The sequence below is a fragment of the Cyprinus carpio genome, chromosome A8, assembly GCF_018340385.1.
Source record: "Cyprinus carpio isolate SPL01 chromosome A8, ASM1834038v1, whole genome shotgun sequence".
Classification (NCBI taxonomy): domain Eukaryota; kingdom Metazoa; phylum Chordata; class Actinopteri; order Cypriniformes; family Cyprinidae; genus Cyprinus; species Cyprinus carpio.
In genome coordinates this window covers 18,137,685-18,158,736 of record NC_056579.1, presented here as the reverse complement: position 1 = coordinate 18,158,736, position 21,052 = coordinate 18,137,685, and the positions used below count along the sequence as shown (strand labels likewise).

Below are 21,052 nucleotides of genomic sequence, written 5' to 3'. Positions count from 1 at the left end.
CAACAGTCCTGGGACATGCTCCCCTCTCTAAATGTCACAAATCAGTGCTTGGATAGGATAGGTTCTACAGAGGTACAAGTAACTTTTCCAAAGTTTTACCTCTGTAGAATTGAATGCTATATTTGACAGATATATTAAAAATTATATACACTTACATTTGATGAATACTTCAAAGCTGATTAATTCTACATGGGGCAGGTTGCCCGTCATAGGAGCTGCCGTGTTGGAATCACATGACTATACGAATACTATACTCACTTTATCTCCATAACCAGACATTTCTTTTACATAATAGATTAATCATAGGTGAGAAATATACCTATGGACAGGTAAACTTGCTCTGATGTGATGCTGCATCCACACAGATTGGTGTCAGTGTAAAGATTAAAAATCATTGTTGTCTTTGCATTCTTTCATCAAAATGTAGCCATGCTTCGGAAACGACTTACTTTTTTATGTAACGTCACCCTGTGCTTATTTATTTAACCCTTCCCCACCAATCATTGTTCCATAAGAGTGGTGTATATGACTTTCTTCTCTCAGACGAATACAATCAGAGTTACATAAAAAAAATTTGCCTCTTCCAAACTTTATAATGGCAGTGAATGGGTGTTGAGATTTTGAAGCCCAAAAAAAGTGTGTCTATCCATAATAAAAAGTGCTCCACATGGCTAGAGATTATGGTTTATAACATTGTAAATATGGATATCTTTCTTACAAAAATGCATTGCTTCACTTTAGAAGGCTTTTATTAACACCTGGAGCCATGTGGAGCACTTTTGTATGATGGATGGATGCACTTTTTTGGGTTTCAGAATCTCAACCACTATTCACTGCCATTATAAAGCTTGAAAGCTTTTATATAACTCTGATTGTATTCATCTGAAAGAAGAAAGTCATATACTGTGGGTGTTTAAATCATAGAGTAATTTCCATTTTTGGGTGAACTATTCTTTTTTTTTATTGAATAGCCTGTTGTTTTCTCTCTCCAGATAGTTTCCCCAGTGTCTTCATGGCTCCCCTCCAACTCTGATATAAATGGTAGTACATCAAACAGCCTTAATTACATCAGGTTAATGCTAGTTTGTACATGAATGTTTTAACATAATCTTCATTGTCTCTAAAGGCTCAGCAACTACCAGTCCACCCCCTGTTGCTGAGACCGCCATGAACAGAGAGAGTGGAATCATCCCAGGTACAATCTCACTCTCTCATTTGATGGTCACATGATGTTTACAATAGATTATTACATTTAAAAACATATCAAAATAGAAAAGTTATTTTGCATTGTAATAATATTTCACAGTATTAGCGTTTTCCAGTATTTTTGACTTTAAAAAAAATGCAGCCTTGGTGAGCTTCTTTGCCAACATTAAAAAAATTAAAAAAATCTTACTGACCCCAAACTTTTGAGCAGTGCACATTTCTCAGTTCATTTTCTCCTTAGGCATTTACAAAAATACTTAATGAGTTTTATGCCATGAACCAAATCTGACAGCTCTGAGATAAACCACACATTACAACAGAAAAATATGTTTGTTTGCGGACAGCTCATACAGATCTACCCTGAATACCGTGATGTGACCAGCCCTTCCTCTTTTATTATATACTATATAGTCCTGTTTATATATATATATATATATATATATATATATATATATATATATATATATATATACATATACATACAGTCCTGTCAAAACAAAACCTTTGGAAACATGATTAATCTGTGACCTCCCCCCTCTTAGTGCTCTTTCTCCTGTGGATGATGTTTGTCTTTTTCTCTTCATGTTCTGAGAAGAGCTGAAATCAAGTGTGAAATTAATCATTTGATTTCGCAACTTGTTTGACCTTTTGCCAGGAGCAAACATCAAGGGGTTATTTTGTGTAAAAATATCAAACTCAATGAATTCTCAAAAAATATACATTTCAAGAAAAATCTGGTTGAACTGAGGAGTATTCGAGGGTGTGTGTGTCTTTGAGAAAGGATGCTGTTGAACTGTCAGAAGATAAACTGATCATTGCTAAATTGCTAAATATTTATGAGAATTTATTGACCACACAAAGGGAATCTTACAATATCTACATTTCATTGCATTAAAAAAAAAAAAAAAAAAAAAAAAAAAAAACTAATCTGCAAACAAATGCTGCTAGAGCTTTTCTCAGAAATATCACATTTTTAAATTTATTCTATATCTACTGTATGTGTATATAATATTAGAAGGATATAGTTTTTTTTTATTACCTCCTTAAGCACAAAAATGTAGATAGTATATAGAGAGAAAGAGATCTCACCCAGAGTAACTCTTTTCAGTGTCATAGTTTTTTATATTTTTATTTATTTATTGTGTACATAAATACTTGATCTGTAATTAGAGTTTAGCTGATATAGTTTGCATAATTTCTCCTGTTCATGCTCTAAATCAGATTTTATTTGTTTAAAAGAACTAATGTAAAAACCAGGGTGTGGAAGAGAAAGTAAATGTTGAGTGTTAAATCATAGTTCAGGGTTGATTTTCCTTGTTTCAGCCTCTCCACTCACGGGCTCAAACAGGTTTCCAAGTCATCACTGGAATTTTCCACCTCCCCGTTTCTTCACTACACCATATATCTCTTTAAACACACACTGTTTATGTCTATATAAGTCCTGATTCTCAGCGTCGGTCTCCTTAATGAAAAACACTAATGAAAAACAAACTGACTGTTCTTTCCCATTTAGTGGGACCTTTGACCTTTCACATGCCTGAGATCAGTATATAAAGCAGCTGTGATGTTTCCTAAATAAGAGATGTTTACTAACAGTACTAAAGTGTCTAAGCTGCAGTTTTCACTGGAAATACCAGTGATTTTGAAGTGCAGACAATGAAACTGCAGCCTGTCATGCTCTAGTGTTACTGATCTCATCTCTGGGTAGAGGATACAGATTATGTGCCTCTGTGTACAAATGTGTACAAACAGCAGAGTAACAAGTGTACGTATGTGTGTTTGCAGGTGCGATTGCTGCAGCAGTGTTCATAGGCTTCCTGTTAGCCCTCTATGCTGCTCTTTGGAAATGTATGGTTACGCAACCAAGAAGGTATGAACTAAACCAGACTTTCACAAAGTGCGAGTACAATGTTGTTTTGTTTTTTTGCATTTTGTTCTTTGTTTTACTTTGCGCTTTTTATTTTGTTTTATTTTTTGCTTTGTGCTATTTGTTTTGTTGTGTTTTGTGTTGTTTTCATTTGTTTTGTCTTTCTTTGTGCTTTTTATTTTGGTTTTGTTTTATTTATTTATTTATTTATTTTTTGTTTATTTGTTTGTTTTGTTTCATATTGGGTCCAAAAGAATGAGACTACTTTTAAAACAAATAAACATCAATAATTACGATTATATACATATTTATTCAAAAACTGCTCTCATTCAAAAAGGGGGAAAAAGTCTAATTCAAAAATATTCTGAAAATCTTAATTTTCAACATTTTCAAGTTGTTAATATTGATATTTTAAAAATCTGCATGCATATTAATTTTCTTTGGAAATACATGGTTACACAATCACAAATGTATGGACCAAACAAACCTTTCACAAGGTGCAAATGCAATGCTGTGTTTAGCTTTTTGTTTTTTTTGTTTTGTTTTGTTTGTGTTTTGCATGTTGTGGGGTTTAAAATTATCAGACCATATTTAAAACAAACAAAGAATATGATATTCATTCAAAAACTGTTGTGCCAATTAAAAATCAGGGACAATCAAATTCTATGATTTTAAGACATTCATATTTTTCAACCCCTCCCCCCCACTATCTCTGTTAGGAGGAAAAAAAGAGTAAGACTGAAGGCTCGTGAACACAGGTCTCTTACATGCTGACCTCTGGACGGGACGTCCGCCTGTCTAGCAGAGATTCTGAGTTACAGTACTGTGAAGCACCCTCATGAACTGTGTTTAGGTCTTAACACACAGTTTGAGACAATATTTCATGCTGGAGGGAACTGGATGCTTCAGTTCTACATGGTCATCAACAGATTAATATCGGCTGTGTTTCAAAAGTCACCCATTAGGCTCTGGATTGGTCCTTTTGACAGATCAGTACATGTTATTCAGTCAGACCAGAGGGTTACATTTTAGAAAATGGTTCTAAAAATGTAAATTTAGTCATTAAACAGAATTATTATGTGTATATATAGGGAATAGCAAGCCCAAATGTACTCTTGAAGTGTGTATGAATAGTTTACTTGGTCACAACAAAACAAATGTCCACCAGATGGCAGATGACTCAATGTTTTTTTTTTTTCTTTTTTTTTTTTCTTGATGAAACCAGAATCAGCCATGATATACAGTCTTTAGAGGTTTATCTTTATAGACTTATGTGTTTGGGGCGTTTATTCTATTGCTGATAGCTATTCCAATTAATTCATGAAAGATATAATACATTTTAAGAGACTAGGCCCTTGTTTTTCTCCAAACATCCCCTTTGACCATTGTGAACTCTGCACCAGTGAATGAGTGCATGTGTGAGTGAGACAGACTTCCCTTATGCAGCAGTATTGGCCAGAGAGCAGCAGATTTCTGGGTTAAAGTCTTTGGGTACGTGCGTGTTTGTGTGTGAACGTAAGAATTGCACATTTATATGGCAGGTGCTTTGTTTGCACAATCGATGTAGTGTTGTATATTTTATTTTTCCTGTGTGTCATTAATTTCAGTGCTTTCCATTGTTAGGATTTGATTTTCCTTTTATTTTGGATTAGAATGTGTTAAATTCCTTCTAATCCATGCAGTGTAATTTAGACTCTGTAGCGTGGCTGAATAAAACCTGTTTATCATTGCACAAATGTTTAATATAGAATGCTATGAACAATATTTGCCAATAAATGTGAACTTTATTTACTGTCAGATGATTTTGTACAATTACGCTGAAAGCTGTTTTAGTGAAAGGCTTAAATATTTGAATACTTGCAAGATAATTGAATATTCATATGAGAAGGCAATATTACATTTCAGTATAGTTTATTTTGACTGTATTTTTTTTTACAGTGTTTACATTTTTAAATATTTATCCTGTAAAAATATCCTTTAAAAAAAAGGTTCCTTGATAGCCTCTGAAATTAGTATTAGTTTGCCTACATCCATACAGCCAATAAACTGTTGTAAAAGTGCTTTATGGTTCCTTTAACAGTAAACTGTAAACTTTGAATGGAAAGTTGAGATATTGAACTATTGAGATAATACTATTTAACATTTATACAGAATGTAGAAATACACACAGTGCATTTAATATTATTACAGTAATGCTTAAAACAAGAGCAGATGCTCTTTATACTGGAGTGTTATTTGAGTTGCATTGTTTGCTTTCTGTCTTCAAGACAATTACTTGCATGCAAAAATGACAATATGAAACATAACAAAATTAAATATAACTTTACAAATATTACACAATAAAACATACAATAATGCTAAACTATTGGACCAATTTCCTTATTTCTACAACGGTGGAATTGAGCTCCTCATTTGTATCCATTATCACTTTGTCTCAGGTGTGACCTGAGCAAGATGGTGAAGGACTGACAAGCTGAGTATGAGTGTCTTCAGAAGGAAATCAACTGTTTTATAGCAGTTACACAACACTACTGTGTCCATATAAAAAGGCATAGAGCTGATATAGCAAGATGAGATTCTGCTTAAAATTCTGAGCCTGCAATTTGTTGTTGTTGTTGTTGTTCTTTCCCTAAGGACTCACACGCAGTAGTGTATGTAACAGGTGATCCCTTCATTCGGAGGAATCTCTTATACTATCAATTCGCTGTAATAGTAGAGGTATATGAATTGGAAGAAAGAGGGAGAGTAGTTTGTAAGAGCTACAAAACATCAATTTCAAATTCGCTGGGTTCTTGGGTGGTCTTGGAGACAATGTCAGCCTTTACTGGATGTGATGGCTCTACAGAGATTTCACCATTTGACTTTTCATGGCTTTTGAAGCTAATGTTGTCATATGTAGCTTTGCTGGTGAGTTCCATCTCTTTAGCTTTCTTCTCTTGAATCTGCAGCAGAACTGCGTTGTTCACACCAGGACCTGAGCAACACAGACAGATGATTTTTATAAGTTTTCTTTAATCAAACCCTTTTTTAAATACACCAGATTTAATTTGGTTAGTTCAAGTGTGGTTCAAGTGTTTGGAATGGAATACTAGTGCTTGCCACGTAGTCTTTTATTGTTAACTAAAATTAACAATCGTTTGTTGTAATTGAATAAAATTAATAAAAGTAATTGAAATAAAGCTGAAATAGAGTAAAATATAAATATTAGATGAAAAACCTGAACATACTAAAATAAAATAAGTTGAAGTTAAGGTACTAAAATTACAAAAAACTATAAATGAATAATATAAAATATAAATAAAAAAATAATAAAAATAGCAATCACATAAAATTACTGGATTATTTAAACTACAGTTAAAATGAAAATATACAAATAAACACTAATTCAACATTTTAATTAAATACTACCATAGTATATAAATAATACTAAAATAACTGATTATTTGGCAATACAATGCACTAATATTAAACAACTCTCTCTTACTGTATTTCTAAATAACACTTCAAATTGTGTAACTATCCAAATGGTAGAATGCTACATTGTTGCCTCATTATGTTGCATTTATTTCATCAAGTGGATTGTGGTAATGCCAATTAAAATAACATTTCCTTCTCAGTTTATTGGACTGTAAAAACAAATTGCATCAGGTTTTTTTTTCTTCCTTCGTGGATGGAACTCTTGTTCTGACATGTCTGATGCCTCCCTCTTCCTTATCTGTTCTTACTGGATGTTTCCTATATATTTCTCATTGTCTGTGTTTTCAGATTTGAAATGCAATACACATTTTTGGTCATTAGTTTAGTTTGTGTGTGTGGTTTTTGTGTAAAAATCTATTACATTTTGGCTGACTGACAATATTGTATTTGCATTTAGGGATACAAATGTGCTTACTTGTTCAAAATGTACGTTGCACACTGCAAAACCAGTGCAATTACAATACTTTGTTAGAGTTTTAACTAGTCTCTTTGAACTTAAACTCTTTGGGATTGAGCACCATGTGCATAAAGACTGCATGTCTTAATAATAATGCAACATACCGAAGAAACTGAGCAGCACGGGTAGAAATATGAGGCCGTGGGCCATGCCAAGCAGAGTGATGACCAGATTGAGTCTGAAGAAGAAGATCTGGATGAGCTGTGCTTTAGCTAATGCCAACACCACTATTCCAGGTAGATTGGTCATCGCAACGCCAGCAAACACCTGGGAAAGAAAACACACATTCATGAAACAACACAACAACTGGACATACAAACTAATGCATAACTGAGGAAGTTTCAACATGTTTGTTGTGGTACTCACCGCACTGCCCATGTTAGCTGTGGCTTCCTTTGCCCTTTCCACCTTCGTGGGTCGAATACTCAGCGCAAATGAGCGTGTTAAATGAGACACAAACTCTACTGATATACCAACGGCCTGAAAAACAAACCCACAGTGAGATGAGAATGTTATAGATCGTTCCTGACTACTTTTATGAGCTGCAAACATGCAGACCATTCGGTGTTTTTCTGATCAACTCACCGTCACAAGGTTGATAAGCGACACAGCGTTGAAGTCAATGCCCCACAACGTCATGACACCAACTGTATCCACAGTGATCATCACTATGGTGAGCAGGTTCAGAAAGCCTGATCTGAAGTCCATGCCGAGCAGGATACAACACACAACGAATGTCGGTAGCAGACACACGCCGATGTTGAACAAACCCTCGTTCACGATGGTCAGATACTGTTCGTAATACACATACGTCACACTGCGAAATAAAAGATCGTAGAATCAGCACTCAGAGATTTTTGACCCTCGGTCCTCTTTCTAATCTAACATATTCATTTATTGCGCATGTACTTTTACTTGTATAAAGAATTATTATTATAGTGTTTCTTTGGCTATATATATTATCTTGAAAAAAATAAGTGAAAAATAAGTATACTTTTGCATAATTTTGATTAACTGTATAAAATAAAAATACAAAACATACTTATGATACTTATATAATATACTTCAAAAGGATAACTTAGGTGAGGCGCCTCAGTGTAATGTTTTTTTGAGCCACCCAATTCCTGTGTATTTGCAATTAACGTTAAAAAATGTATGATAGTTTTAAATTCATGTTAAACACTAATGGTTGCACTTAAGAGTGCTTTTTGACGGCGTTAAGTAGGACTTAAGTGCAGGTCTGTTGATGGAATTTCAATAATTATTTCTATTTGAAATGTATGGTTAAACCGACTGCCCAAAGGACTGACTAAACTAAAATATAATTTGTTTCTACTGCTATTTGTAATTATTTGTAATTACACATCTGTAATTGCGTTGCAATTTAATACATTTGAAATGTATTTTACTTAAATGAAGAGTAAATAACACTATTTCAAATTAAATCAGGTACTTAACAATGCTTAGCATGTAAGTCAACACTTAGATTATCAAAAACAGATGATTTAAAATTTTAAAGTAAAACTTTGAATCTGACAAAGTGTAGTTAACAGACAGTGATGAAAGTGACCTCTCAATAACATGTATGTACTTATAAAAATACAAAACAGTACTTACTACTTGTTTAATATATTTTTTGCAAGTTTATTAAAAAAATATACTTTTTAGATTTTAAGTACACTACAAAGTGCACATTCAGTTGAATTAAGCACACTTCTTTTTCACTGGTGCCACCTTTAAAATAGGTGCGTGATATCCCTATACAAAAAATATTTTCCATCCTGTAGTTCAAAGAAAAATATGAGGTAGCTCTAGGATCCGTGATGCTGTTTTGCAATTTATGAATTCAAGGACACTTTTATTCAGCATTTATTCAAGGACACGTTATCATTCAATAGTATTACATGAACTGATTATCGCTTCTTATCTTACCTGGAAGAAGAAGCAGCAAAGGTAAGAATGATAAATGTACATAATTAGATAAGGGAGGTTTAGAAGTGGACACCTACGTGTAAGGGAAGACCTCAAAGTCTTGAGAGGTGCCTGTCACGTTCCTCATGGTCATGGTGATATTATGTGCCAGCTCTCTGGCCTTCTCTAGCGCTGCCGTGAACTCCTGCGAGTTGACCAGAGGAGTGTGATAGGCCATAAACCGAGACGCTGAAAAACCAAGAGATGCCGTAATGAATCAAACACTTAAAACTGTGTGTAGGGCTCAAAACCTGGAAGACAGTTAGCATTTTAGCAAGTTTATGAGTAAACTAGGGTCTGTGGCTTTGCCATGTTTTATTCTTTAACATAAATTACAATCATACCTCAAACATTGTGAACAAGTCATTAAATAAGGACTACAACTACCACAAGGATGTGAGTTTACTTGCTTGACAACAACTGTTCAAGTCGTTATAGCTTAGCAGCTTTTTAGCAACATAGCTAATTTTTTAGTTTCAAGAGTTGTGATATGACAGTGTTTTACTGATGTTATAGAACAAAACATTAACGTTTCATACAGTAATATTAACAACATACTTTACTCATAAACCAGAAACTACTGTTTTTAAATTTATGATGGAAACCAGTGCAAAATAGCTTACAAATTGACATCATGACTAAACAGTTCTATAGAACAGTGATTTTCAATCGTTTTGACTACAAGTTTCCCTGTTATTCACAACAATATTTAAAGGCTTTAGACTTTTCCAGCTATTCATAATTTTCTGGAGAATTAAGGATAAGGAATATTGGTAACACTTTACAATAAGGCTCACTAGTTATTAACTACTTTAGTTAACATGAACTAAGAATGAACAATACTTCTACAGCATTTATTAATCTTAGTTCATGTTAATTTCAACATTTACTAATGCATTTTTAAAGTTAAAAGTTGTGCTTGTTAACATTAGTTAATGCACAGTGAATTAACAGAAACAATAAACAAATGTATTTTCATGAACTAACATTAACAAAGATTGATTAATAAATGTATTGTTCATTGTTTGTTCATGTTAGTTAATACATTAACTAACATTAACTAACGGAACCTTATTGTAAAGTGTTACCGGAATCTTTAAAAAACAAAAATTATGCTTGGCATAACTAGAAAAATGTATATTCATTATAAAAAATGCCCAAGGAATTTTTCATAGACCATTTCCAGGTGTAGAAATCATATAATTAAAATTAGGCTACTGGTTGAGAACCACTGCTATAGAAGGTGAATGCAAATTGTTACACAGACAGTTCATTCATGCATCTCACCTATTATTTCCCCAGTTTCCTTGTCTCTAACCACAGCTTTATCATAAGCTCCCAAACCACTGGAAATGAAACCATAATCATGAACATGTTTTATTCTAAACATTCATTCTGTTCAGTCTTTCAGGTGGTTGTTTTTCTTACCCCTTTGGACACTGTAGGTCAGGTCTGTTGCTAAGAAAGTCTGGCAGAAATCTGTTAAATTCTTCAACACTAGGTCTCAGAACCCCATTTTGGGGTATACTCATACACTTCTTGGTACACATGAAAAGACCCGCTGTCAAAAAATAAAATAAAATTCTACTTAGTTCTTTAAGAATATTGCATTGAAACACACACATAATAAACAACAAGGCTTTATGTTAACTGCTAAATTATATAGAAATACTTACTCTCATTGGCAGGACAGAATTCACCTTTGTTTGGGCCAGCTGTATAGATGCGACAACATTTGGATCCAGGGTTCAGCCAATCAATATAGTCATCCACCCAGGAGGATGCTGGGATAGCCAAGTAAGATCTAGAGCAATCAGCAAGATTTTAGTTTTGATAAGCAGCTTAAAAGAAAAGTAAGTCTCACTTAAAAAAAAAAAAAAAAAAAAATGTATGAATTTTATTTTTTAAACAAAATATCAAATGAAGTCTCATCTTCAAGCAAAGTATTCTCACAACATAAACATGCACTTCCATTCAATAGTATTTTTTTTTTCTAAAAGTATTTAATAGTTTTTTTTTTGAAGTCAATTGATTCTTTTACTCAGTTAAACTGATTGGTAGTGGAATTATTGATTTGATTGATAGTGACACTAAAGATTTTTAATTTAAATTGTATGCTGTTCTTTTGAACTTTATATTCATCAAAGAATCCTGAAAAAAAGTATCCAATTTTCACAAAATATTAAGCAGCACAACTGCTTCCAACTTTGATAATAATAAGAAATTATTCTTGAGCGCCAAGTTAGCATTACTGAAGAATCATGTGACACTGAATAATGTGACACTGAGTCTAAAGGCTACTGAAAATTTAAAATTTGCCATCACAGCAATATATTTAGAAAAAAAAAACTTACATTTCAATTATTGGCAATAGAAAAAATAGACAGAGAGAGGGATCTTTGACCATTATTCTTTGCACAATTTAGATCATCCAGTGTCCTGGGTCCTCTCTTATGCACTCTCTTCTTTAGCTCGCCCCAATATTACCAGTTGTGCTGAAAGACCCAATGACGACCCATCTTCATGTATAAATCAAAGCGTTCATAATGCCAGCAGGGCCTTTGGTGAGCATTTACTTCTTTCAAACAGAGTTTTTTATTCAATCTTAGTCTCATCTGACCAAAAACACGATCCCAAAAAGCAAACTCCAGAAGTTTACGTTTGTGAGTGTTAGTGAGAAAACTTTTTTTGAAGGTAGAGAGAGTGCTGATGGTTGTTTTGGAGATGACCCAATAGCTACTTCTCTTTACATAGTCTTCCATCTGTTCCAGTGCTCTTGGCTACTAATATCTGCCTTACTTGAATGGTGCTCTGTGTCACATGTTGACATTTCTGTGTCACGTCATATTATACCCCAGGTCATGAATTCTACTAGAATTTTACATTAGTAAAGAAAATGTTAGGCGGGTTTGCCAATGTGGGACACATGTAATTAATATTTTTTTTTTTTTACCACCAAAGTAATGTACTTAAATTAGGATTTTTCTTTTTTTTGCATTGGTTTCTATGTTGTTTAAAAAAAAAAAAAAAAAAGGAGAATTTTTAGAAGTGAACCACATGCACTGAAGGTGCCAATAACTGTATAAATATATTGGTGCTAACACATGATTTATGTACTTACAGACTATAATTAAGGCCAACATGTATAAAATCACATTACATAAACAACTTTAGTTATATTTAAATAATGTATGTTTCACACTTACTGTAAGTTTACATGAACAGATTACATATTATAGAGTGCTTTTATACAGATATGTAAGACTTACCGCTCAGGGTACTCGGTGGCGTATCGGAGCTTCTGGGTGAAAGAGAACTGGTCACATCCCACACTGGAACACACTGCATTTATGCCCTCCTCACTGGTGAAATTGAACCCTTTGGTTGTGATAAAATACGTGGGCACACCAACCTCAAAATACTTATAGAGGTATGCGAAGTAGTCCAACATGTAGGAGTCCTGTTAATATTTACACATAGACAAAGAGAGACAGTCAAGACTCTTAACTCAACATTAAATAACTGAAAGTTTTTTTTTTTTTTTTTTTTTTTCAGTTTGCAGTTTGCATTTTGCATTTTGGCATAATTGGTCATTTTTATTGGCAGGCTAGTAGTAAATTTGTGTACTTACAGATGGCATGGCCAGTTCCTGATTTAAGCCCACTTTTACATGGAACAAGAGGAACACACAGGCACAGAACGTCGCAAGGAACACCACCATCTAAGAGAACAAGACATAATAAGATTAAACTATTACTAATTTGTTCATATAACAGCATATAAAGGACAGAAAATATCCCATTTACAATCATAATATCAACTTTTTTTAAAAGAAAGAGATAAAATGAAATTATGTGAATAGGTGTTTCCTAACAATGGGCACTTTTAGCCACATTTACTAGTTTTATATTGTAAATGTATATTTATTGGAATAAAATGTCTTCCTTTGTTCTGTTAATGTTTATATAAAACTTTATGACTTGACTTTATTTATTTTATGTGGCAAAATGGTTGGCTGTGTTAAAAATTATGCTAAAAAAATTATTATTTTTAGATTATTATATTAAATGTATTACTTTTATTTTCATATTTTATGGGACAAAGGAAAATCCATCAAATCTATAGATAAAAGACATCTGAAAATCAGTAATTCACTATATATGAATTTTCCTACTTTTCCAAGTTTCATGTGAAAAGAAAAGTTATCTTGAAATCTGTTTGTTAATAAAAAACCCACCCTGGGACAAAAAACTGCTTCTAATTGAAGAAACACGCTAATACCATTGTTGGTGAAGTAGGAACGTACCACTAATACCCTGCTGACAGGGTTGAGCAGTGCAGGGGCATAGTATTTTTTCATTAATGGGAGCAGGACGCCCTGGTTGGGTTCGGATGGGTGTGGAGTTTTCACAGTAACGCAGCAAGCTATCTCACACCGGTTTGCATCTTGACGTCGAGCGTCAAGTGAGAGCAGAGCCACAAAGGCAGTCATCTGTAGAATGAAGTCCATGAGCACAGCCAGTGCAGCGTACAGGGCGAAAGACTTCACTGCTGGCATAGTGCTCAAAGCACCTGCAAAGAGACAGTAAGGGTGTGATTAATCAGCCGTATATGTTTCCTCATAGATGGAATGAATCTGAACCCACTAACTACATTCATTTAGACTCTTTCAGGAGCCGAAAGTATTATTTCAAAGAATCATATCGCTCTTTAATTAGTAAAGTGAAAGTGACGTGACATACAGCCAAGTATGGTAACCCATACTCGGAATTCGTGCTCTGCATTTAACCCATCCAAAGTGCACACACACAGCAGTGAACACACACACACCGTGAACACACACCCAGAGCAGTGGGGAGCCATTTATGCTGCGGCGCCCGGGGAGCAGTTGGGGGTTCGGTGCCTTCATCAAGGGCACCTCATTCATGGTATTGAGGGTGGAGAGAGCGCTGTACATTCACTCCCCCCACCTACAATTCCTGCCGGCCCGAGACTCAACTTACAACCCTTGGATTGCAAGTCCGACTCTCTAACCATTAGGCCACGACTTCCCCATGGTACATATGGTACATATCTACTGCATCATGTCTCGCTGACATGCACAAGTGAGTAATGGTCAGGAAATATAATAAATGTTCCTGATTTCTATCCATAATGGATTCAAATTGTTGTTGTTGTTGTAGTTGTTGTTTTTTCTTGTACTTGTGTTTTGTGGATTAAAGTAGAGTTTAGTAGAGATCAGTAGGAGATTCTCACCAAGGAAGAAACAAACAGATTCAGACAAACTGCAAAGCAGCATGCTGGGAGCCACATTTCCAAGAACTCTCCCAATGTGTTCCTCCCTCTTCTCTCCTGGTCTGCGCATATCTCTCTGATAGAGATTAAACATAGAAAAGACAGAAAGAAAGCATTCTTTATGAAATTATAGCAATAGTAGTGGAGACATATAGTAATATCTTTAAATTCTGAAATACTCTACCATTCAAAAGTTTGGGGTTGGTGAGCACGGCTCACCAATTCTGCATTTATTTGAATATTAATAAAGTAAAAACGACAATAAGAGAAATGTTATTACAAATCTCTTTGAATATTTTTTTTAAAATGTAATTTTATTCCTGTGATGACAAAGTTAAATTTTCAGCATCATTACTCCAGTCTTTAGTGTCGCGTGATCAAGCAACAACAACAACAACTACAAAAAGAACAAACCTCAATAAACTCAACAAACCTGATATTCCAGAACAAAAATGAAGATGTTATCAGCTCCCACAGCAAGCACAAGGAAGGGTACGACCTGCAGAATGACCAGTGAGGACGGAATCCCAATCCAGGCATAGAAACCCATTGAGGCCATGACAGAGCAGCCAACCACCAGAATACCACCCAGTCCAACCAAGAACTTTGAGTCTACCTATGAAAACAATAATATCACCTTGTCAAAATAGGCCAAAGGGTAGCTCATCTGAGGTACTTTTGTATGTATTTCATCTAAAAATATTTTCTTCTTCTTCTAATAATAATAATAATAGTAATAATACATTTTTACTTATAGCACTCAATGACTACACTTTTATAAAACTTTTATAATTGTTATTAATGACACTTTTACAACCTCATTTCATAGATATTCCTTGATATTTAATAATATTTAAAAGGACCATTTAAAAAAGATTGAAGTGATGTGAAAAAATCATAAAATTTTAAAAGAGTTAAAACATTTTAAAGATGGTCACTATTTATATTAGATTTATATGAATATCCATGATATTGTTAATAAAATAAATATGTATAACTAATAACATCTATATTTATTTTATAATTGATAACTATTAGTAGGCTTCTGGACTATTTTAATTAAGAATGTATTGATTCGATTGCTCAAAAAACCTGCTGGAGTTTCCATTAGGGCTTTATTTTAAGAAAATAAATGCTTCTTCCTTTATTCCCGTTATCAGAAAATTTGGAAGTTCCCAGTAAGCCATTAACCTCTCTGTTACTCACTCACCAGGATACGCTTGCAGGATGAATATTCCCCAAGAGCCACGGCTATGTAGAGGAAGATGACAGCATAGCTTATCATGAATATGGGGATATCCTCTGCAGTCGTTCTGTTAATCTCATCCTCCAGAGACCTCTGCAGAGCACCAGACAGTTCGATTATGAGACTGTAAACACTGACATTTTGATCATTACAGCATATGGTCAACAGAGTCTCACCTCAGCCATGTAGGCAAATGTGAAGTTTGTGTTAGGGTTTTTCTGATATTCCTGCACAATTTCAAGGAACCTCCGTTCCCACTCTTCAGCCACCTTAAATTTAACGTCAGTTCGTGCATAATTATTCAGGGAAAAGGTAAGAATCAGGGCTTCAGCAGTGGTGTATTCCTCATCTAAAAAAAGTAATGGAAAGCCAAATTCAGTCCAGTGAATCTTTAAGATAATGGTGAAATGTTAGCCACCAGATTTGTATCTTACTCTCATATCCTCCTACAGCCAGGAAGGGGAAGACAGGCCCTCCATAGTCTGCCATACAACTCATGCCAAGAGCTGTGATGTCTTTAAATGATAATGGAGAGCTGTGGGCAAGCATAATATATTTATGTTAGGTGTGATATTGTTTTTTTTTTGTTTTTTTTAATAGTTCAATAAACATGAATAATCAAGTAACTTACATTTTAGACACAATATTGGCAGTAGCTTTGTCTATTTTATCACCAATGAAAACACTTCCACTCAATAGATAGCATTTTGTTCTTGATTGAATCAGCTAGTTGGTTGAGGGAATGATTCAATGACTCATGTCAAATAGCATTCTACTCTTACCATTTCTTTTATTATTATAGTAGTATTATGTTAGTATATTATAGGAGCCATTCACTGGCTGTGTCTGAATAGGCATACATCCCTACTATACAGTAAACAGTATGGGAAAAGTGCAATATGTTTGAATTCACAGTATTCATAAACCAGTAGGCACAAAGTATATTACTGCATGGATGGCCTACCACTTCGGAAGAGACAGTTTACTATCCCATGAGGCCACATAAGAGGATTTTTGAATGGTTGTGTAGTGACGTACCTAACGCTGGTAGGTCACATTATAATGACAACAGGAAGAATGTAGTACATCCGGATTACATTCATTCAATAAAGAACACAGGTTTTTTTTTTTTTTTTTTTTTTTTTTTTTTACATTTGCAAGGTATGTAATTATTCAAAACAAGTAGGCTACCTACTTGCAATTTTGCATGGAGCCTAGCATACTAGCATACTAGTATTCTACTCTTACTATTTCTGACATAAAGCTTTTATATAGATTTTGTGTTAGTATACTAGTATGCTACAAATTCTGAAATTAGCCTGTTATCTTACTGAATCAATTGGTGAGCAAATGATTCATTGATTCCCTTATAACGAGTCACTTGTCACCACCTACTGGCTTAACAATGTAACCTACAGCCTGTCTGCCCAAAAAATCCCCATGTGCAAACTCAGACTGCTGAGTGAGTCATGAAAACGGTGAAAAGTCCCAGTAGTTGGAACACAAACTGTTCAATGGAATTTCAAAAAGCTGGAAACATCTTGGTGCAGTCTCAAATGTTAGGTAGGTAACGCGACAACTACAGATATACTGTATATATATCTGACTTACTTTACGCAGTAGATGAAATGGTCCCTCCAATCCACCTCCTTAGTCACACCGAGCTCTGTCATGTTTACTTTGGCATTCAGGTTGTCCATGCTGTTTTGGAAGTATTGCGGTAGACTGTTGACAGCGCAGTCTGTTAAAGAGGGGTTGTCTGGATTGAGTGGCGCATAGCAAACATCTTTAAGGCTTGCAGTGCGGTTTAGTTCATCTGACCAGAATTCAATTGCTTGGATTTTCTGCTGAAGCTCCAACAGCTCAATGATCAGATCTGCGTGAAAGAAACAAACACCATATATTTTAATATGACTGAAACTTAAGCATTGATGCATAAAACACTGATGACTACATGCTTATGACAAAAACATAAATGTCAGTTATTGCTCTTGATATTGCAATTCCACATCCTTTATATAAGCTAACTTAAGTTCCAAACTTAAGTTTCACATTTGTTCTCTTGGTAGCATAAAAAAGTTAGAATTTTGGATGAAATATTTACAGAAAACTATGAGATGGCCGCTTTGAAACTGCTTAATGAAGCTTCGAAACGTACAAATCTTTTGTATTGAATCAGTGATTCGGAGCACGAATGAAAAAAAAAAAAAAAACATTGTAAAAAGTAGATCTAAAGTTGGATTTTGACACTTTTCATGACTAGTTAATTTAGACAACCACACAGATTTTTTATTTGACCAAAAAATAGGAAAAATTAGGTAATATCACCTTTAGAGAAGATGCCACTGAAGTTCTGTTCGCCAAAGAGTAAGGAGTCATAGTAGTGACTGGGCCTGTCTGGTGCAGTCAGGATCAGTTGATTGGTGCGGTAAAATGGATCAAAATTTGCATCGTGGAAGGCCTTCTCACGCATGGCACGACTTTGGGGCGCTGACCAGAGCTGGACAGGATCTGTGGTGAGTTCTATGTCTTTTATTCCCACTGCGAATGCTAACACAACCACCAGGCAGACTGGGAGCACTATCAGAGGATATCGTGCCATTATGGTTCCCCAGGTCTGGAAAAGAGATCCCAGGAATTCCTGAGTGGCAAGACTGGCTTTATCAGAGCATGTGACATCTTTAGGACTGATTTTACGTTCAATCTCATTTTCGTTTTGGTCCTTGGTGTTCTTGCCCTTCCGAGCGCCCTTTGACTTTTGGTAGCGGATAGTGTACTCTAAAATTACGTAACAAATAAGAAGGAGAAAGATGCAGGAGAAGACTATGATGCAGATGACAAGGACACCATCTAGTCGACCAATCATGAATGGTTCTGGTAAAGGCGGTGGCTGTGGAACTGCTGGACAGGATTGTTCGCAGTCCTGACAAGAACAGGCCTCGCCACCTGTTGGGGTCGTCTCGTTACAATTCAATGCTGTTCCTGCAAACAGAACCGCTCCTGGTGGGAGTCCAGCGGTCTGGCCATCTGGCAAAAGCTTGAAGTTAATATCCAGAGGCGCCAATCCATTGCTCGAGTCGCCCTGGAAATCTAACCAGCGTTGTGGCGTACACAGCGTCGCACCATAGCGACCACACATCGTGGCAATGGCGTAGCCTCCGGTGGCTGGGATTCGTACGTTTTTGCAGGACCTGAACGATGCATCTGAGAAGCTGGTAGATACATATGCCTCGTAACCCACCACAGCTTCCTTAACCATACCAGCCGGTTGCGTGATGTTTGCGGTTTTCGTAATTTTTAAAATCTGACTTTGATTGGGACTGCAGGTGGTGGCACAGTGTATATGCGCAAAGTTGTCAGCGCAGGATGGGCAGCGGATCAACACGGCTTTGGACAACGTCAGGCTGCTCTGTAGAGCAGTGAGCTGTCTGATGGAGCAGCAGGCCAGTGTTTTACCCTCACCATGGGCCAACATCGGGCACACGGATTTAAAAAGTTCATAGTGGTCTCCTGTCACATTTACGGCTTTTCTATAGTCCTTACAGGGTACCCTAGGGGGGATAAGAGCCCCCTCCACGGCAGGGTTTAGGCCACAGTCCTCATAAAATGAGCAGTAGCCTGGTTCATGCTGAGCACCTGTGAGAACCTGCAATAAACAGAGATATAATAGAAACATAAAGATATTAAGGTACTTCTCACAGTATCTTATATATCTGTTATACTGAATCTTTAGCACATCTCACAATTCAATAATAATCTTTCTTTTGAGTTCAGATTTTTACAGTTTCCCTGCATTTATATATATATATATATATATATATATATATATATATATATATATATATATATATATATATATATATACATATATATATTTAATAATATTATAATTATTCAGAATTATAATTTACTACAATAATCTATCAGATTGATACCATAAAATGCACTAATATTTGTCAAATAACTTTTTTACATTTACCATTCATAATAATTTATCTTTAATATAACTATAAAATTTAGAGGTAAATATTAAATAATGATTTATTAAATAAAAATATTAAATAAAACATTTGTTTCTGCAGAGGCTCCACACCTTTTAACCAATGAATATGCATTATGTTTTAAAGATGTTATTCATTTATATAAATTTTCCAAGTCTGGAATATTCTCATATTCTTTTCCATGACTGTGAAGGCCTGGGAAAATCTTAAAACATGATTGTAGTTTGTGCCTAGATATTTTCTAAGACGCATGATGCTTTTCTATTTCGTGGCATTTGTCTTTTTCTGCCTGATCCACTTATTCTTCTTCTGACTGAAATTCCACAGTAAGTAAAAGTGTGGACATGATCATATAAGGTGAAATGTATTTTATATTCACAAAAGGTGATTCACAAAAATGATTAACTAATACACAAGTAAATAAAATGAGATAAGCAAATATACCACGAGAAATCATTTGTGTGTCACAGTTAAGGCCAGAAATAAGGTATTTAATAGAGCTAGAGATTGTGAAGTCTAGATGTATATCAATGTAAAAAGTGATTAAAACTGATTTTATCCTAAGTTTAACAATTGTCAAAGCCATAGACATACATGTTTAAACCTGAAATCTTCATTTTTTTATTTACAGACTGTTCCATCTGCTGTAAATCCAAATATATTTCAATATTTCATTATTGCTAAACACTTTAAACTTATTTGTAAATCAATTATCAAACAAGTATCACTCTGACTCATGTTACTGATTTCTATCTCACAAATAAAGCATGGAAAACATCTACACAGTCACAGCCAAAACACTTTACGTTGCAGTTTCAACATATAAAACAGACAGTTCCACATGTTTTGTCGATGATTTTGTCACTCAGAAAATTTAAACATAGAAAATATTTCAAGTGAAGACCTACCGTGCAAGTAGCAAGTGTAAACAATACGGACCATGTCCAGCTCTTTATTTGGAAATGCATTTCTCTTGTTGTCTTTGCACTTCTGTGCGAATGGAGTGTTAGTTCCAGTGGAGAGATGGAGGCAGGAGGATGTGGGGAGTTTCAGGTAGCAGAGAGATCTCTGCTCTACCTCTGCCTGTGCTGGTATTGTAAAGAAACGCAGGAGGAAATGAAAGACTTTCTCACTCTCACTGGATAAACATAAGTGATACTGATGATGATCAGAGTCTTATCTGGCCTGATGTATCCAACCACCAACCAGAATGGACAAAAGCCTATCCAGCTCACTGATCATTAACTCGATGGGCAGACTAAACCAAAGGTGTGTTACTGACGCTATAGAACTTCGAAGGAACAAAACACACCCACCAAAACATGATAACCCCCCCGATGACTCTCATTAATAAAATGTGCATTAAACTATGCTCCGCACGACTGCAAACAACTGCAGTTTTCTTTATTTAGTGGTGTGGTTCATAGTAACATAATACAATCAATAATCTGTTTATATAGTCTATATTTTATTTTTTGCTTATTCTTGCTTTGTACAAAAAAAAAAAAAAAAAAAAAAAGTATTTAAAGTGC

The 21,052-nt window shown here is 34.9% G+C and overlaps 1 protein-coding gene across 1 annotated transcript; it reads right to left on the bottom strand.

Annotated features, from left to right (window-relative positions):
* Window positions 1-4,837: 4,837 nt before the first annotated feature.
* npc1l1 (NPC1-like 1) lies at window positions 4,838-20,671 on the bottom strand. The gene is made up of 19 exons (XM_042762596.1): window positions 20,429-20,671; window positions 17,848-19,165; window positions 17,131-17,395; window positions 15,954-16,054; window positions 15,696-15,868; window positions 15,484-15,612; window positions 14,707-14,889; window positions 14,235-14,349; window positions 13,285-13,550; window positions 12,610-12,699; window positions 12,248-12,438; window positions 10,655-10,782; window positions 10,407-10,539; window positions 10,266-10,324; window positions 9,017-9,167; window positions 7,593-7,824; window positions 7,374-7,487; window positions 7,112-7,274; window positions 4,838-6,047 (listed from the first exon to the last, which is right to left on the bottom strand). The coding sequence occupies exons 1-19, from the start codon at window positions 20,486-20,488 to the stop codon at window positions 5,833-5,835; spliced, it is 4,086 nt and encodes a 1,361-aa protein (XP_042618530.1). The 5' UTR covers window positions 20,489-20,671; the 3' UTR covers window positions 4,838-5,832.
* Between the last annotated feature and the right edge of the window lie 381 nt (window positions 20,672-21,052).

What these genes read in the sequence shown, in the direction of transcription:
- npc1l1 (XM_042762596.1), bottom strand. Translation starts at nt 20,488, where the DNA reads ATGCATTTCCAAATAAAGAGCTGGACATGGTCCGTATTGTTTACACTT. An exon ending in TTTTTGTTCTGGAATATCAG is followed by an intron (nt 14,350 to 14,706) that starts GTTTGTTGAGTT and finishes AATCTCTATCAG; the next exon opens with AGAGATATGCGCAGACCAGG. An exon ending in ATTCTGTCCTGCCAATGAGA is followed by an intron (nt 10,540 to 10,654) that starts GTAAGTATTTCT and finishes ATTTTTTGACAG; the next exon opens with CGGGTCTTTTCATGTGTACC.